Here is an 18200-nt window from a genome sequence, read left to right on the forward strand (position 1 = left end):
TCTCCTATGGATAAAGGAAAAATGGTATGTATTTTTAAAAATGAGTTGTACCTAAACTCCCTTACTACATAAAACAGTAAAGAACATAAAAGTTTTGTTCCCTCCACCCTACTACTCTCTACTATTTAGGAGCTTGACAGCTCTGTTCCAACACAAAAGGGTAGAAAGTGTGAGGGTCTCCCTCCCTAGATGTGTGAGGAGCTGTAGGACTTGGCCCTGGAAGGGGCACTGGCTTCAGCCATTGTGGGAGCCCTGGCCCTGCCTCTCAGCCCTGCTCTCTCCGCCTGATCTCTCAGAGCCTCGGCATGGAGGACTGGGAAGGAAGTCGGGACGGTATCGTGGATCTTGGCCAGCACCTCCAACACCTTCATCTTATTGATCTCAACACAAGCTCTCGGGCCCCACAGGAAATCGTAGTGCGGAGGATCGCCATTGGGCACCTGTTGGTACTTCAGGTACTTCTTCTGCACCAGATCTTTGGTGATGAGCTTTTTGGGCTCCCCAAAGATCCAGTGCTTCCTCCCAGTATAGACCCCCAACACACTGAGGAATTCCCAGACCTCCTCCCCGGGGGCGTGGTTGCCCTTCATAAAGATAATGCCCAGGAGCACCATGAGGAAACCAGACTTGGGCAGACCACCCTCATCACTCGGACCTTCATCACCCCGGAGGTTGAGCTTCTTGATGAGGGCGTAGATGTTCCTGCTACGGTCGACTTCCATCATCTCCAGGCCAAATACCAGCTCCATGTGCTTAGAGGCTCTCCTGAGGATCTCATGGAAGTGCTGCCTATACTTCCTGCCAACGACCTTCAGCAGAGATGGGCTCTTTCTCGGTGTATTTCTCCAGAAGGAACTCCACCAGCATGCTGGCCCTCCTGGTCAGAGGATTTTTGTGAGGGCTCTGAGTGGCAGGGGCTGCATGGGAAGCACCTGCACTTTCCTCTTCTGGGCCCTGGGCACCTTCCTCAGATCCTGCCCAGGAAGGCAGGATCCTGTGCCCTCTGCCCGGCATCAGGAGAGCGAAGGGCCCTGGCTTAACATAATTTGTTTCCCCACTCATCTACTGAAGGTCACCTTTGGTGATTTTGGTTTTGGGCAGCTATGACTTATTCTTCTATTAAAATTTGGTTGAAGGTTTTTGGATGGGCTTAAGGATTTGGCTCTTTTGAGTAAATACCTTAACGTTCATTTGCTAGATCATATGATAAGACTATATTTAGCTTAAAAGAATTTGCCAGACAGTTTGGAAGTATCAGTATCACTGCATTCCCTTTAGCAATGAATTAATTTTCAGGTAGTTTGCCTGTTTCCTCTTCATTTACTTGGACTTCTGTGTTTCTGGTTGGTTCTTTCATTTGTGTAGTATTTCTGTGCTTTCTTCATTATTATTATTATTTTAATTATCGTGTTTGTCTCCTTTCCCCAGGCTTCAAGGTTGAATTCTTTCTTCCTTTTTCTTTCTGCCCTCTAAGGTTGTTCCAGTGGTTTGTGTAAGCTTCTTATAGGGTGAGATTTGTGCTGAGTGTTTGTTTCTTTGTTTGTTTTTTCCTCTGATGGGCAAGGCTGAGTAGGTGGTAATTCTGTCTGCTGCTGATCAGGTTGTATTTTTCTTTTCTTTGTGGTTTAGATGAGGCATCCTGCACAGGGGCTATCAGTGGTTTGGGGATGCTGGGTCTTGTATTCCAATGGTTTCCTTTGTGTCAGTTCTCACTATTTGATATCCTCGAATTAGTTCTCTGGTAGTCTAGGATCTTGGAGCCAGTGGACCCACTCTAAAGGCTCAGGGCTTGACCTCGAGTTTTGCCTGGGTCTATATATGCTTTTCTGCTGGTCATGTACTCGTGTCCACTCTCAGCTAGTATTCTGCATGCACTTCTGTGTCTGAAGGTGTATTCCTGACGTATCTGTGGAGAGAGATGTATTCCACGTCCACCAATTCCTCTTGCCATCTTGTTCCTCCTGGGCAAGATTCGAGAGAGTCCCGTGGACTGCAAGGAGATCCAACTAGTCAATTCTAAAGGATATCAGTCCTGACTATGCATTGGAAGGACTGATGCTGAAGCTGAAGCTCCAGTACATTCACGACCTAATGTGAAGAACTGACTCATTGGAAAAGACCCCATGATGGGAAAGATTGAAGGCGGGAAAAGAAGGGAAGGGCAGAGGATGAAATGACTGGACGGATTCACCTACTCAATGGACATGAGTTTGGGCAAGCTCTGGGTGTTGGTGATGGGCAGGGAAGCCTGGCATGCTGCAGTCCTTGGAGCTACAAAGAGTCAGACACAACCAAGAGACTGAACAGAAGAGATGAGTCATCAAAATATTCTTGTCATTCCTATATTTTCTGGATGAGTTGGAGCCTTCCCTTGCTGCAAGGCTGATTCCCTTACAGTGGCAAAGAACGTGTGAGAAAATGTGTTCTCTGCTTGGTTTATCAACTGTGATCCAGGTACACATTTCCCCGGGCAAATTATACAAGCTTCAACCAAAACCTTGGAGGCTTCTTGAAATTATCATTGTCCCTATGACCCACAAACATCAGGGAGGATTGACAGAAACAATACAAAAACTGCACTCTAGCAATATAAGAATTAGGAACATGGGGCTTTCAGTTCAGTCACTCAGTCGTGTCTGACTCTTTGCGACCCCATGAATCGCAGCACGCCATGCCTTCCTGTCCATCACCAACTCCCGGAGTTCACTCAGACTCACATCCATCGAGTCCGAGATGCCATCCAGCCATCTCATCCTCTGTCGCCCCCTTCTCCTCCTGCCCTCAATCCCAGCATCAGAGTCTTTTCCAATGAGTCAACTCTTCGAATGAGTTGGCCAAAGTACTGGAGTTTCAGCTTTAGCATCATTCTACCACCCCCCCCGATTTCTGCCTCCCTGAGAGCAGGAAATACATCTCTTAAGAAGGATGTACTGCCTGCATCTGGAGGCAGAGGGAAACCCTTCCAACCAGAAATAGGCAGTTCAAGCAGAGAAGCCTGTATACGCAAACCTTGTTAAGTCTTTAATTTACTACCCTGGGTACAGATTCTGTTTAGATTCCTTACTAGTTGAGTACCTTACACCTAAGTGGATTTGTCCTGTCAATTCCTCACAAATTGTTTTGTTGTCTACTAAATAAAGAAGCTGCCTGCTTTGCCCACTTCTTAGGCCCCATTTCTATGACACTTCTTGTGCACATGAATTGCAATTTGTCTCTTGTTCTCCTGTTACCCTGTCTTGTGTCAAGTTTACTAGTAGTCTAACCACAAGAATTCAAAGACGTAAAGGGAGGAATGTCTTTCTTCCCTACACATCTCAAGGGAGTTCACCCTTATATCTCAGTAACTCCCTGGAGACAATGTTCGTAGAATACCAGTCTGTGCACTGGAATCTCCTGCATTGAGATAAGAGCAGAGACACCTTAGATTTCTGTCTGTTAGGGGACAAATTGTGTCCCCTCCACAAATGCATATTGAAGGCATAACTCGGAGTACTTCAGAATGCAACTGTAGTTAGAAATAAGATCGTTAAAGAGATGGTTGAGTTAAAATGAAGTCATTAGTGTGGGCCATAACCCAGTGTGACTATCAGAAGAAATTGAGACACAAAAGGAGGCACCAGGGATATATGCACTCAAAAGGAATGCAAGTGAAGAGGGTAGCCACCTGGCAGCCAAGGGGAGAGGCCTCAGGGTAAACCAGCCTTCACCTTGGACTTGCAGCCTCTAGAACGCTGAGAAAATAAGTTTCCGTTGTTTCAGCCACCCATTCTGTGGGGTTTTGTTGTGGAGAGCCTAACAGATCCGTACGTTACCCCAGGTAGAGATTTCTTCCTGGATAGTCTTTTTACTTTCCTGTCATTCCTAAAGGCTATCTCAGGATCTTGCTTATGTGATTGCAGCTCCTTCTTTCTAAAGTTGTATGGGGATAGGCTAGGTTTTGATCTTAGCCTCACCAGAACTAGCATAGAGCCTTTCAAAGAGCAGGTGCTCAAAAAATAAATGAGGACCGTAAGAGGTCTAACTTGTTAAGGTTTAATACCTCCTGCATTTTTCAAGAAGCATATCGAGGTATAAATTATTTAGTTTTACAAAACAGAAGACCGAAAAGATGGAGAACAATCAAGGTTGATCATGTTTTGAAACTTTTTTCATTTTATTTTTTCATTCCATTGTCCCAGCAGTTTTATTGCGGGATTGCTTCCCATTTCAGCAAAAGTCCCTATTTTGTTGTCACATTTTCTTATCTGGATGATCTTTTAAAAGTCTTCGTCTTCGGTAGGGGTGGGAGAAGCTGCTGGACGTGGCAGTGGACCATGCCTGGAAGGGACAGTGGTGCCAGGCCTGGCTGGAACTGTGGCTCGAGCTCTCTCCTCATCTCACAAAGCTTCTTCATATTGTGATGAGAAGGCACTGGGGACCGTATCATTGACTTTTGCCAAAAATACCAGGACTTTCATTTTGCTGGTTTCAGCATGGGCTCGTGGGCCCCACAGGAACTCGTAACGTGGAGGATCGCTGTGGGCAACATGACCGTACTCCAGGTACTTCATTGTCACTAAGTCTCTGGTGATGAGCTTCCTGGGCTCTCCGTAGATGAAGTGTTTTCTTTCAGCATATACTCGCATCATATGCAAGAATTTCCAGATGTCTTCTTCAGCGGCACAGCCGCCCTTCATGAAGATCACACCCAGAACTGTCATCAAGAGACCAGTCTTAGGTAAGCCCCTACCATCCCACACCCTCCCATTGTTGGGCAGGTTCAGTTTGCTGACGAGGTCATAGGAGTGGATGGTTGAGTCAACTTCCTTCAAGTCAACTGCAAAGACAGCCTCGATGTGTTCAGAGGCTCTCTTGAGAATCTCGGCAAATCGGTGATGGTATCTTGGGTGGATAATCTTCAGCATGTCTTCCTTCATGATGGGCTGCTTCATTTTATACTTACACAGAAGGAACTGCTCCAACAAACTTGTCATGCTGTTCAGAGTATCACGATAGGTGTTTTCGGTAGAAGATGAGGAACGTGAATCTTCCTCATCTTGACTGCTATCTTCTTCATCAGATGTTGGGTCAGCAGTAGTTGAAAAAGTGCTGGTAGTAGATGGGGCTTCCAAAGACCCCTGGGAAGTGCTATTTGACCCAGTAGCTGATGAGCTCTGTGACTTATCCTCTAAAAGAGAAGAGGTAGAGGGAAGCTCTTCCATTACTGCAGTGGGCTGAACTCCCTTGTGACTCTGGGGCTCATATCAGGCCTGGTGGCGTTTCTCACGGATGCAGAGTTTATGAGACTGACCCCCAAGCATGATGACTGCTCTGGGGGACAATGATTAGAAGTGTGAGTAGGAGGGCAGGTGATAAAGGCCCACAGGATGACAAAGGTTGAGTGTGCAGCCGCAGCAGGGGAATACCACCTTGGTTATCAGGAAGGCTACATTTGTGGTTTTCTTGAGGGCACTGTTCTGAAAACCCCCAGGGTTCCTATTCTCTTAATCAGCCTGTCCTTTGGGAAACATATTGAAGGAAATTAGAGTGATCTTTAGGCTGCATCCTGCTACCCCTGCCTCAGGCATGCTGGGGTGACAGAAGGGGCTGGTAGTCTCCTACACAGAGGCATCTGTTATTTCACATTCAAGACCACCAACCCAGTCATAGGACCTATTCCCTCTGCAGTTTTGTAGTTGGCATCACAAAGCTCCCTGGGATTTCTGAGAAGTGAAGAGGTCCTCACCGCATCACCTCAGTCAGTAGTTATCACGCAGTACTGAGTGGGCACTGGGAAGTTTTCTGTCCCTGCCTCTGGAGTCCTCAACACGAATTAAGAGTGCTTCCTTTGGTTCCCCATAGGGCCTGGTATCCCCACCCCTTTCTTGGAATGGTATCTGCACCTTCATACTAAGGGTTTCACCTCCAACACACCTGATACAAATAAATGTTGGTGGAACTTCAGCTTGATAGCTCTGCCCTGGTTCTTCAAGGGCTATAAGGAACAGGGCTGGATTCATTATCACTTCTTTTTATTGGTAGATGATCCCTCAGTCCTCGCTTTGACCTTTGTTGTGGCCTGAAATTCTACACTCACTTCCCCTTAGGTCCGCCCCTTCTACTACTATACTTTTCTTATAGTAGGGCAAGCATCTCCATGAGACCCTGAGGAGAAAGTAAGATTCTCCTCATCCATCCATACCCGTCCCTGGTCTTCTGAGGGGGAGAGGATGAGATGAATCATATGGTGATGGGGTGTGTGGTTCCCTTCGTCTTCAGGGTATTCAGTTGGTTTCTGGAAAACCTGGAAATAATCCTACTGCTGGCCCTATGCTATACCCCTTGGACCATGTCCCAGTCCTGCTTGTGACATCATAGAAGGAAATACGCATGTCATGTCAACAATGAGCAGGTATCCAAGGGATGCCAGGAAGGGCAGGGTTCTGTGCGGTTTCCTCAGAGTTCTGAGGTCAGGGGGTTTCATATGTCCAAAGCTTGACTCCTGGGAGGGTGTGGGGCTCCTTTGTTTATGTAAGGGAGCTCTCCTCAGACTAAGCTCCTCCCTCCGTGATGCCCGAGAGGGAAAGTCTGGGAATGCCACACGAGTCTGCTCCTACCTGTGCCTTTAGGGATGACAACAGGATTCAGGCTTCTTGGGGCCCTCCGTGTTCAGTGTAGGGGTATGACCTGACTCAGGTGCCTCACCTTGACTCCTGGGGGACCCTGGATTTCAACTTTCTGTCAACCCAAGGTGACCCATGTTGAGCAAAGATCATGTCCTTGCAAGCCCTGAAAAGAAGTGAGGGAATGTGCAGCCTGGCAGCTCTGACTTGGCCTTCTGAGAGTAGACACAGGCCAGTCTCTCTGTGACTTCAGTTCCTCATTCATCTGTCTTTACCTTGACTCCTGTCTCTTCTATGAAAGACTTCTTGGGAAATGCCACGTCTTTGAAAAGTCTTAGTCTGCCTGCACCAAATCTCAGAGAATGGATTGAGTCCCAGGGGTGATGGGGAAGCTGCCGTCCGGGAGGGGGCCCCAGCATAGGTGGTGTGCTATCAGAGAAAACATGCTGATCTCTTCCTTCTCTTCACTGACCAGACACAGCCTCTTGTAGAACCTTCACTCCCTAACAGATTTACTCTCTGAAAGGAAGGGGCTGAATTAAATGATTTTGTGCATCCTTGATCTTTCCTGGTTTACTGACATTTCCTTGGTAGATAAATTGTCACTGAATGCTCTTTCTTTACTCGTACTGCACTTTTATTTTCATATTTCTTTTACTTATTTCTGGGGTTTTTAACCGTGTTTGGAGTATGAAATTCTGCTATTTAGGGTGTGAAATACCTTTTTTGACTAATATTCAGAAAGAGGAAGTGACACAAGGTTGGCCTCATCCTGGTGGAGTGGCACAGTATGGGCTCGGAGGAATTCAGTGCCAGGGTTCAGTCCAGCTCCTACCATTTATGAGCTTTGAATTTAACTTCTTTATTCCAGCTTCTTTATCTGCAAACTCTGTTTGAAAAAGTCTATAGTGTAGGACCACAGACATGTGTGATGTATGTAAATCACCTGGCACAGTATGAGACAAGCTTTGGTACACTGAATGAATGGCAGTTATTACTAAGGTGATTTTGACCCTGAATGATCACAGACTTACATCACATAATTTTATTTCCAGGCTATATTAGAGAATATGCAACTCCAAACAATAATCAAATCCACATCAGCACTAATGCTCCCAAACAAGTAAAAATAAGCAGTATTTCCCTATTTGAGCTCGTGTTTTAGGATGTGTTTGGGGTTATCTTCTCCGCATGGATGCAAGTACAAGTTCATTTGTCTCAAAGACCAACAACATCCCTCTCAGGTGCTGTTTTTTGTCCAAACCACCCCTAAATTAAGCCCACAGACAGTAAAAATTGAGCCCACCCTTAAAGTTTGCCAAAGTACACTAAACACAACCTAATTAAACTGCCCATTTAACAGAGCAAGTTCTGGTGCTCCCATCCGTGAAAGAGAGAGACAGTCCAGTGATGTCTTGGCATCTCACTCCAATGGGTATCACCCTTATTTCTCAGAAACTCTCTGGACAGCTTTTGGTGAAGACACGTAGTGTGAGTGTTCACTTGCCTGGCTCAAGTGCACAGGGCCCCTTCCATTCCCTATGTTGAGATTCCTTATAGTTTTCAGATATCCCCAAATAATGGTAAATATATGGTTGAGATATATTCCAGGTTTACAGCCTCACCTCTGAGAACCATGATATGAGTTCTGGCATCACTCCCACAGCTTCATCTAGCCCATCATGCATCTGGACTGAAAATGACCTCCCACTGAGGAACTAGACATTTCCCAAGACCCAATGCTGCCTTAATCAGGTAACTTAGACATGCTTACTCTCAGCTGGAACCTCCTCTTCCACACCTCCCCCATTTAAATTTACGATTTGTTTATTCCTTAGAGTTAGCTCACCACCTTCCTTATATGGTATCTGCTGCTAGACTCAAAATTCCATGGGCAGTGGCTTGGTCTCCATTTTCTTACCAACCCAGTACTATAAGAAAGCCTTCTAAACAGAAGATGGTCAATTAATTTGGCAGAAAACAGAAATAATGAGCAAAGACTCTGTTTTATTATGATTTAAGTGTCATACAGTTTGAATAAGCTACACAAATCTAAGTCCATGTTATTAGCTTTTATAAGGAAAGAGGACAGATAAGACAAATGAAGAAGAAACCCGCATTTACTCTGAAAGCTTTCTGATCCCAAATATTTATCTCTAGGCTTCTTACACATTTCCAAGTAAAATCCTATTCCAATGCTATATTACCCCATCCTGAACCGTAAGGAAAATATTGAAGTCTTTTCAGGTTGTTTACAAAAAATGAACTCCTAGTCATAAACCTAATAGCAGTAAACATGACTCCATTGACATTAATAAACCTAGATTCTGAAGCAAAATAAACCTTTTGAAGAGTAGTAACATTTAAATATTGTATAAAACACCTCTACCTACCTACAGAAATCATCTATTTTTTACTAGATCGTATTCATATGGATAACAGGTAAACATGCATATTTTGTTAAAACTGCACCTAAACTCCCATACTACTTAAAACTGTGAAGAACATATGGGTTTTGTTCCCCCCCCACCCCTACTACCCTGCACTATTTTGGAGGTGAACTGTTCTCTTCCAACTCAAAGGGAACAAACTGTCCTGACCCCCTCCCTAGTTGTGGGAGGAGCTGTAGGTCTTGGCCCTGGAAGGGGCACTGGCCTCAGCCATAGCTGGAAAAATGGGAATGCCTCTCAGCCCTGCTCTCTCTGCCTGATCTCTCAGAGCCTCGTCATAGAGGTCTGGGAAGGAACTCGGGACCGTATCCTGGATTTTGGCCAGAATTCCCAACACCTTCATCTTATTGGTCTCAGCATAAGATCTCGGGCCCCACAGGAACTCCTAGAGCAGAGGATCACTATTGGGCACGTGGCGATAGTTGAGGTACCCCTTCTGCACCAGATCTTTGGTGATGAGCTTTCTGGGCTCCCCAAAGATGGAGTGCTTCCTCCCAGCATAGATCCCCAACACACTGAGGAAATCCCAGATCTCCTCCTCGGTGGCGCGGTTACCCTTCATAAAGATGATGCCCAGGAGCGCCATGAGGAGACCAGACTTGGGCAGCTCCTCCTCATCACTTGAACCTTCCTCAACCCCGAGAGTGAACTTGTTGACGAGGGCATAGATGTTACTGCTGCAGTCGACTTCCTTCAGCTCCAGGCCAAACACCAGCTCCATGCGCTCAGAGGCTCTGCTCAGAATCTCTGGGAAGTGCTGCTTGCACTTCCTTCCGATGACATTCAGCATGGCATTCTGTGTGATGGGCTCCTTCTTGGTGTACCTCTCCAGCAGGAAATCCATCACCATGCTGGCCTTCCTAATGTGAGGATCTTTGCGAATGCTCCGAGCGAGCAGGGCTGCTCAGGTGGCATCTGCACTTTCCTCCTCGGGGCCCTGGGCACCTTGATCAGATCCTGCACAGGAAGCCTCTGCATCAGGAGAACTAGGGGCCATGGCTCCCTGAAGCTCCTGGCGATTGGCAGCAGCAGGGGAGCCCAGGGGAGAACCTTGAGGGACAGAAGACGGGGAGGAGAGGCACTCCTCTCCTGGGGCTGTAGCAGCACTGGCCTGGGCCTCCTGAGTGTCCCCCTGGATCTGGTGGCGTTTCCCGTGGGCATGATGCTTGCTTTTGTGCTTCCGAGGCATGATGACACAGGTCAGGGACCGTAGGCGGGCGTGCAGTTAGGAAGGCAGGCAACGAGGGCACCTTGAGGAAGGACAAAGAAATGTGAGCACCTTCACCAGGGAGAGTCGTCCCCGGCTTAAAAAAGTCTGCTTCGTAGGGTGCTTTGAGGCCACTGCTCTAGGACCCACAAGTCTCCTGTTCTCCTAGTCAGCCTGTCCCCTGAAACCCTGAGTAGGAAGTGAGACTGAGACCTGGGGCGCAGCCAGACAGCCCTGCTTGGGGTTTAGACGGGCCTGTGAGGGCCGGCAGGGGAGCCATGTCCTTTCAGTTCACATTCAGAGTTAGGATGAAAAACGGGGAATGACCCCCTAGCACCCGCCCCGACCCCTCTTCTGCTCTGAAGCTGATGCTGCCACCTTCCCTGTGACTCTGGAGAAGGAGAGGAGGGAGCGCTCATACTCCCACCGAAGGGTCCCAGGACCCGCCCTTCTGTAAGGAAGCTCTAACCTCCCCACTCAGACCGCAGCCTCCCATCCCCGTGTTTGGCCAGGAGGAAGCGCTGACCACAGGGGAGGGTCCTGACTGGCCCTTGTTTCGGGGAGGATGGTCCTCACCCTGGCTCCTCTTGAGCCCTGATATCCTCCCTGTACTGACCAGCTACCAATGTCTCGGACCGAGGTCCCCTCCTCTCTCACTGTCCCACATCCGAGATCACAATGAGGGCGCCCCCAAACGATTAGAGATGCCCTGATCCTACCCGCTTGCTCTGAGGCCAAGTTGCGGGGGGTGGGGGTTTCACGTGGCTGCCTTTCTGGGGTGTGGAGACCCTCAGTGCTCACCGAGGGTCCCTCCTTTAGCTACAGGGCTCGGGGCTTTCCCTCTACTGAGCAGAACTGGAGTCCACCATGCCTGGACCGAAGCCGTCCTCTCGGAGACCACATGGGTGACGTGGCTGGACTTGGGGCTTAAGATGCAGGCCCGAATCTTCCAGGGGACAACAGGGGCAGGGTGGTCGGGGGTTGTCCGGCCCCCCCTTTTCAGAGGGAAAGGCTTGGTCGTGCCGGACGTGTGTCCCCGCACTTGTAACTCACGTCACCTCACACTTGGACACCTTGTGAGACCTGGGAGTCCTCCGTCTGGGCACCCTACAAGGCACTTCTCTAAGACGACAGCAGCTCTCCAAGATGGCTTCGCAGCCACAGCGTGTGTGCGTGGTCGTCACTTCCTGTCATGTGCTTCTGTGTTCCAGGCGGACGGCAGAGGCGGGGCCAGGGTGGGCGGGGTTCCGGGGGAGCTTCCCGGAGGACTGGCATGTGCAGCTTTCCTTGAATAACAGCAGATCCTGAGACCTTCCCTGTACTGAGCAGAGTCTTCAGGCCTCACCTTCCAGGCTCTAGCTTCCGTCAGCACCCCAGCAGGAATTGTTTCTGGCCTGGCCGAACTGGCTTCCTGGAGCTCCTGAGAATGACAGTGAGGGCACTTTCGGGCCCCGTCTTCGGGGCTGAGTGATGCTCCGTCCAATCTCCGTGTCTTACCTTGTCCCCTGTAGGTGGTGGGCTACGTGGCATCTGCTGACCTGAGGCCAAGGCCTCACATCGAAGACATCACGTCCCGAGACTCCTGGTGAGAAGTGCAAGTACATCTCCTCTGGACACTTCTGCCTGAGGCTTCCAGGAAATGGCTGCTGCCGGTAAGATGAGCTGAGAGGGAAGGATGGGAGACTGCCCTCTGTGATGTGGAACCCCTCACATCTCACTCAGGATCTTCATATTGACTGCAGGCAGGGCCTGGAAATCCTTCCCTTTCTGGTATGAATCCACCTCTGTCCCCAACCATGCCCCACACAATCCCAGTAGAGAAAGTGAAGGGGCTCCTTAGCCTGACAGTTCTCGCTGAGGGCTCTTAGTCGACTGCAGGGGCATTGCTCGAAAGTTCTGAGGTGAATTTCTGTCCTTTGGTACAACTTTTGTGGTACTACATTTTCTCTTTTAGTCCCTGTGTGATAGTCTTTTAAGGTGATCACTTAAAAGGGCCAATTGTCATCCACTAGCAAAGTTTGTGCTGGTTATTTCATGACCTCTGGCCCATACTGCCACATCCAACTCAAACTTCTGTTCCCCATGGTCTTGGCATGGGAGCTCTGAGATGCTACCTCAGATTCCTTCAGTGAGGTTGTGAGCAATTTTTGGCCCCAGGGCACAGTGGAAGTATTAAGGGCTGAACTTTAAAGCCTTTTCCAGCTGATCCTGTTGTCTTCTTCCCCTGTAGGCTGCACACCCCTTGTCAGTCTCCGAGTACTCCCTCACCTTGACGCTCATAGGGTCAAGTTCATTAGAGACTTACTTTGCCTCGGGGATTATGTAGTTTTGTGCTTTTGCTTCTGTTAATAGTTGTCTTTATTCCTTGTATAAGTTTTCCATGGTTTATTCTGGGTACAGGAAACAGCAGCCCACGTTTGATTGTGGTCTCAGCTGATCTGACTGGAGTAGATCTGTAAAGGAGTTAAGGAACATCGACAGTCTTACAATATGTGCTCCTTAGGAATACACATAACATACTATTCTGTTTGAGACTTCTTTCTCCTAAGGCTGTCAGGAAGATCTTCTTGTTGCCTCTATGTGGAATGTATACATTGTTTTGAGGTTGCTTTGTAGGTACGATTTTTCTATGGTTGCTTTTATTTATGGTGTTTTTCTATTACGTGACCAAAGAAATTGTGATTCTTCCAGGCCAGACTCTTGCTTTTGTTATGGTGATCTATTTCATATGAGATAGCTAAAATTTTTTATATGTTTGAATATTTCCTGTCTTATTTTCTAAGATTTTTAATTCGAGGATAAATTCTTATGTTATCTTTTGGTTTTCATTGTTCTTATTCATTTGGCATTATTGTATATAAGTCTGTATTGGCTATGTGTCCTTGTCCAGATTTTTACTACATTTTAAATATGAGCGTTTATGAAAAATTTTAATTGGAGGATAATTGCTTTATAGTGTGTTAGTTTCTGTTGTACAACAGTATGAAGCAGCTATAAGTATACATATATCCCCCTCCAGGAGCATCCCTCACATCACCCCATCTCAGTCCTCTAGGTTGTCACAGACAGAAGTCTGAGCTGCCTCTGTTCCAGAGCATCTCCCCACTAGCTATCTCTGGTACACATGGCAGTGCATATACGTCACAGCCTCTCTCAGTTTGTCCCTCTCTCTCCATCCTTTGCTGTGTCCACGTCTTTTCTCTGCATGTGTCTCTATTCCTACCCTGCAAATAGATTCATCAGTGCCAATTTCTAGATTCTATATAAATGTGTTAATACGCAATAATTTTTTTTTCTCTTTCTGCTTTACTTCACTCCGTGTAACATACTCTAGGTGCATCCACCTCACTACAGGTCAGTTCAGTTCAGTCGCTCAGTTGGGTCCGACTCTTTGTGACCCCATGAATCACAGCACGCCAGGCCTCCCTGTCCATCACCAACTCCCAGAGTTCACTCAGACTCACGTCCATTGAGTCTGTGATGCCATCCAGCCATCTCATTCTTGGTTTTCCGCTTCTCCTCCTGCCTTCAATCCCTCCCAGGATCAGAGTCTTTTCCAATGAGTCAACTTTTCGCATGAGGTGGCCAAAGTACTGAAGCTTCAGCTTTAGCATCATTCCTTCCAAAGAATTCCCAGGGTTGATCTCCTTCAGAATGGACTGGTTGGATCTCCTTGCAGTCCAGGGGACTCTCAAGTGTCTTCTCCAACACCACAGTTCAAAAGCATCAATTCTTCGGCACTCAGCCTTCTTCACAGTCCAACTCTCACATCCATACATGACCACTGGAAAAACCATAGCCCTGACTAGACGGACCTTAGTCAGCAAAGTAATGTCTCTGCTTTTGAGTATACTATCTAGGTTGGTCATGACTTTTTTTCCAAGGAGTGAGCGTCTTTTAATTTCATGGCTTCAGTCACCATCTGCAGTGATTTTGGAGCCCAAAAAAATCGAGTCTGACACTGTTTCTACTGTTTCCCATCTATTTCCCATGAAATGATGGGACCGGATGCCATGATCTTTGTTTTCTGAATGTTGAGCTTTAAGCTAACATTTTCGCTCTCCTCTTTCACTTTCATCCAGAGGCTTTTCATCTCCTCTTCACTTTCTGCCATAAGGGTGGTGTCATCTACATATCTGAGGTTATTGATATTTCTCCCGCCAATCTTGATTCCAGCTTGTGTTTCTTCCAGTCCAGTTTTTCTCATGATGTACTCTGCATATAAGCTAAATAAGCAGGGTGACAATATACAGGGTTGACGCACTGTTTCCTGTTTGGAACCAGTCTGTTTTTTCCATGTCCAGTTCTAACTGTTGCTTCCTGACCTGCATACAGCTTTCTCAAGAGGCAGGTTAGGTGGTCTGGTATTCCCATCTCTTTCAGCATTTTCCACAGTTTATTGTGATCCACACAGTCAAAGGCTTTGGCATAGTCAATAAAGCAGAAATAGATGTTTTTCTGGAACTCTCTTGCTTTTCCCATGATCCACCTCACAACAACTATCTTAAATTTGGTTCTTCTTATGTTTGTGTAATAGTCCATTGTATATATCTACCACAACTTCTGTATCTATTCATCTGTCAGTGGAATTTGAGGTGGTTCCTTCCATGTCCTAGCTATTGTAAATAGTGTTTCAATAAACAGTGCGGTCCCTGAATGTTTTCAACTCATGGCTTTCTCAGTGTGTATGCCCAGTAGTGGGATTGCTGAGTCATAGGGTAGTTTTATTTCTAGTTTTGAAAGGACTCTCCATACTGTTCTCCGTAGTGGCTATATCAATTTACTTTCCCCCTCAATGTGCAAGAGGGTTCTCTTTTCTTCATGCCACTTCAGCACTTATTGTTTCTAGATTTGTTTATGATAGCCTTTTCTGGCAAGTGTGAGGTGATGCATCATTGTAGCTTTGGTTTGCATTTCTTTCATAATGAGTTGTAAACATCTTGTCTTGTGAGCATCTGCATTTTTTTAAAGAAGAGATTTAGGATTACAGAAAATTTAGCAGATAGTATACAGAGTTCCTATAGAGCTAGTCTCTTCCTCCACTTAGCATCTTCTGTTATTAACATCTTGGATTGGTTCAACTGATACAAGTTCATTTGTTAAAACTGAGCAACTCATATCAATATGGTGTTATTAACTATTGTCCGTTGCTTACAATATATTTTACTTTTGTTGTTTTGGCAGTTCTGTGTTGTTGCTTTTGTTCAGTTGCTCAGTCACCTCTGACTGTGACCCCATGATCCATAGCACTCTGGGCTCCTATGCTTCACCATCTCCTGGAGTTGGCTCAAAAGTCATGTCCATCCAGTGATGCCATCCAAACATCTCATCCTGTGCTGCCTCCTTTTCTTTTTCCCTTCCATCTTTCCCACATCAGGGTCTTTACCAATGAGTCAGCTCTTCCCATAAGTGGCCAAAAGTTTGGAACTTCAACTTCAGCATCAGTAATCCCATGAACATTCAAGGTTGATTCCTTTCAGGAATGATTGGTTTGATCTCCTTTCTATCCAGGGGACTCTCAAGAGTCTTCTCCAGCCCCACAATTCAAAAGCAGCAATTTTTCATCACTCAGCCTTCGTTATGGTCCAGTGTTCACATCCACACATGACCCCTGGGAAAATCATAGCTTTCACTAGACACACCTCTTTTGGGCAATGTAATATCTCTGCTTTTTATTATGTGATCTAGGTTTGTTATAGCTTTTCTTGCAAGGAATTAACGTCTTTTAATTTCATGGCATCTTTTAATTTGGGGCTTCCCTCATAGCTCAGTTTGTAAAGAATCTGCCTACAGTGCAAGAAATGCACGGTCAATTCCTGGGTCAGATAGATCGCCTGAAGAAGGAAATGGGAACCCAATTCAGTATTCATGCCTGGAGAATCCCAGGGACAGAGGAGGCTGGGAGGCTACAGCCCATGGGGTCGCAAGAGTGGGACACGACTTAGTGACTAAACCACCACCACCACCGCCATGGCTGCTTTCACCATCCACAGTGATTTTGGAGAAGAAATTTAAATCTTCCATTGTTTCTACTTTTCCCCATCTGTTTGCCATGAAGTGTTGGGACCAGATGCCATGATCTTAGTTTCTTGAATGTTGAGTTTAAGCCAGGTTTTTCATTCTCTTTTTCACGCTCATTGAAAGTCTCTTTAGTTCCACTTCACCTCTGCCATAAGGGTGGTATCATATGCACATCTGAAGGTATTGATATTTCTCCTGGCAATTTGATTCCAGCTTGGGTTCTCCATCTGGGAATTTTCATGATGTATTGTGCATTTTACCTTAAATAATCAGGGTGACAATATGCAGCCTTAATGTATTCGTGCCCTAATTTTGAACCTGTCTATTGTTCCTTGTCCACTTCTAACTGTTGCTTCTTGACTGTATACCGGTTTCTCAGAAGCAGAGTAAGGTATTCCCATCATTTAAGAATTTTGCAGTTTCTTGTGATACAGGCAAAGGCTTTTGCATAGTCAAACAAGTAGAAGTTTTCTGGAAAAGTCTTGCTTTGTCTATGACCCAATGGAGATTACCAATTTGATATCTGATTCCTCTGCCTTTTCTGAACCAGCTTGTACATATTGAAGTTCTCTTTTCAGATACTGTTGAAGCGTAGCTTGAAGCATTTTGAGCATTCCCTAGCTTGCATGTGAAATGAGCACAATTATATGATAGTTTGAACATTCGTTGGCATTGCACATCTTTGGGATTGGAATGAAAGCTTACCTTTTCCAGTCCTGTGTCCTCTGCTGAGTGGTCCAAATTTGCTGGCCTGTTGAGTGCAGTACGTTAACATCATCATCATTTAGGGTTTGAAATAGCTCAGCTGAAATTCATCACCTCCACTAGCTTTGTTCTTAGGAATGCTTCATAAGGCCCCCTTGACTTCACACTCCTGGATGTCTGGCTCTACGTGAGTGATCACATCATCACTGTTATCTGGGTCATAAAGACCTTTGTTGAACAGTTCTTCGTATCTCCTTGCCACCTCTTCTTAAAATCTTTTCCTTCTGTTCTGTCTCTATAGTTTCTGTCCTTTATTGTGCCCATCTTTGCATGAAGTGTTCCCTTGGTGTCTCTATTTTCTTGATGAGAACTCTAGTCTTTCCCATTCTTTTTTCCCCTCTATTTCTTTGCATTGTTCACTTGAAAATGCTTTCTTATTACTCCTTGCTTGTTCTTTGGAAATTTGCATTCAGATTGGTATATCTTTCCTTTGCCTTTTGCTTCCTTCGTTCTCAGTTATTTGTAAGGCCTCCTCAGACAACCATTTAGCTTTCTCATTTCTTTTCTTGTGGATGGTTTTGGTTACCACTTCCTAGACCTTGTTCTGAGCCTCCATCTTTAGTGTTTCAGGCAGTCTTCCTACCAGATCATATCCTTGAAAGTATTCCTCACCTCCACTGTATAATCGTAAGGAACTTGATTTAGGTCATATCTGAATGGCCTAGTGATTTTCTCTACTTTCTTCAACTTAAGTCTGTCTTTTGCAGTAAGGAGCTTATGATCTGAGCCAGAGTGAGCTCTGGTCTTGTTTATGCAGGCTGTGTAGAGCTTCTCCATCTTCAGCTGCAAGTTATTCCTTTACTTCCTACATTTCCATTCCAGTCCCCTATTATGAAAAGGACATTTTTGGGGGATGTTAGTTCTAGGCTGTGATGTACATCTTCATAGCACCACTGGACTCTAGCTTCTTTGGCATCATTGTTTGGAGCATAGACTTGGATTACTGTGATGCTGAATGCTTTGCCTTGGAAATGAACCAAAATCATTCTGTCCTTGTGGACAATGCACCCAGTACCTGCAGTTTGAAGTCTTTTTTTGACTATGCGACTGCTCATTTTCTTCTCATGGATTTTTGCCCACACAAGAGTCCTCGTCAACATTTTAGAATCAGACAACTAACATGACAGGAATTGTGATTTTAATTGAGATTACCAT

The 18200-nt window shown here is 46.0% G+C and overlaps 1 protein-coding gene and 1 pseudogene across 1 annotated transcript; both read right to left on the minus strand.

Moving 5' to 3' along the window:
- Positions 1–4376: 4376 nt before the first annotated feature.
- Positions 4377–4973, minus strand: LOC108634903 (melanoma-associated antigen B5-like). Its single transcript, XM_018045232.1, has one exon. It carries the CDS (start codon positions 4971–4973, stop codon positions 4377–4379), a length of 597 nt encoding a protein of 198 aa, XP_017900721.1.
- A 4236-nt stretch (positions 4974–9209) lies between these two features.
- Positions 9210–10241, minus strand: LOC108634904 (annotated as a pseudogene).
- Between the last annotated feature and the right edge of the window lie 7959 nt (positions 10242–18200).

The sequence above is a fragment of the Capra hircus genome, unplaced genomic scaffold, assembly GCF_001704415.2.
Source record: "Capra hircus breed San Clemente unplaced genomic scaffold, ASM170441v1, whole genome shotgun sequence".
Taxonomy (NCBI): domain Eukaryota; kingdom Metazoa; phylum Chordata; class Mammalia; order Artiodactyla; family Bovidae; genus Capra; species Capra hircus.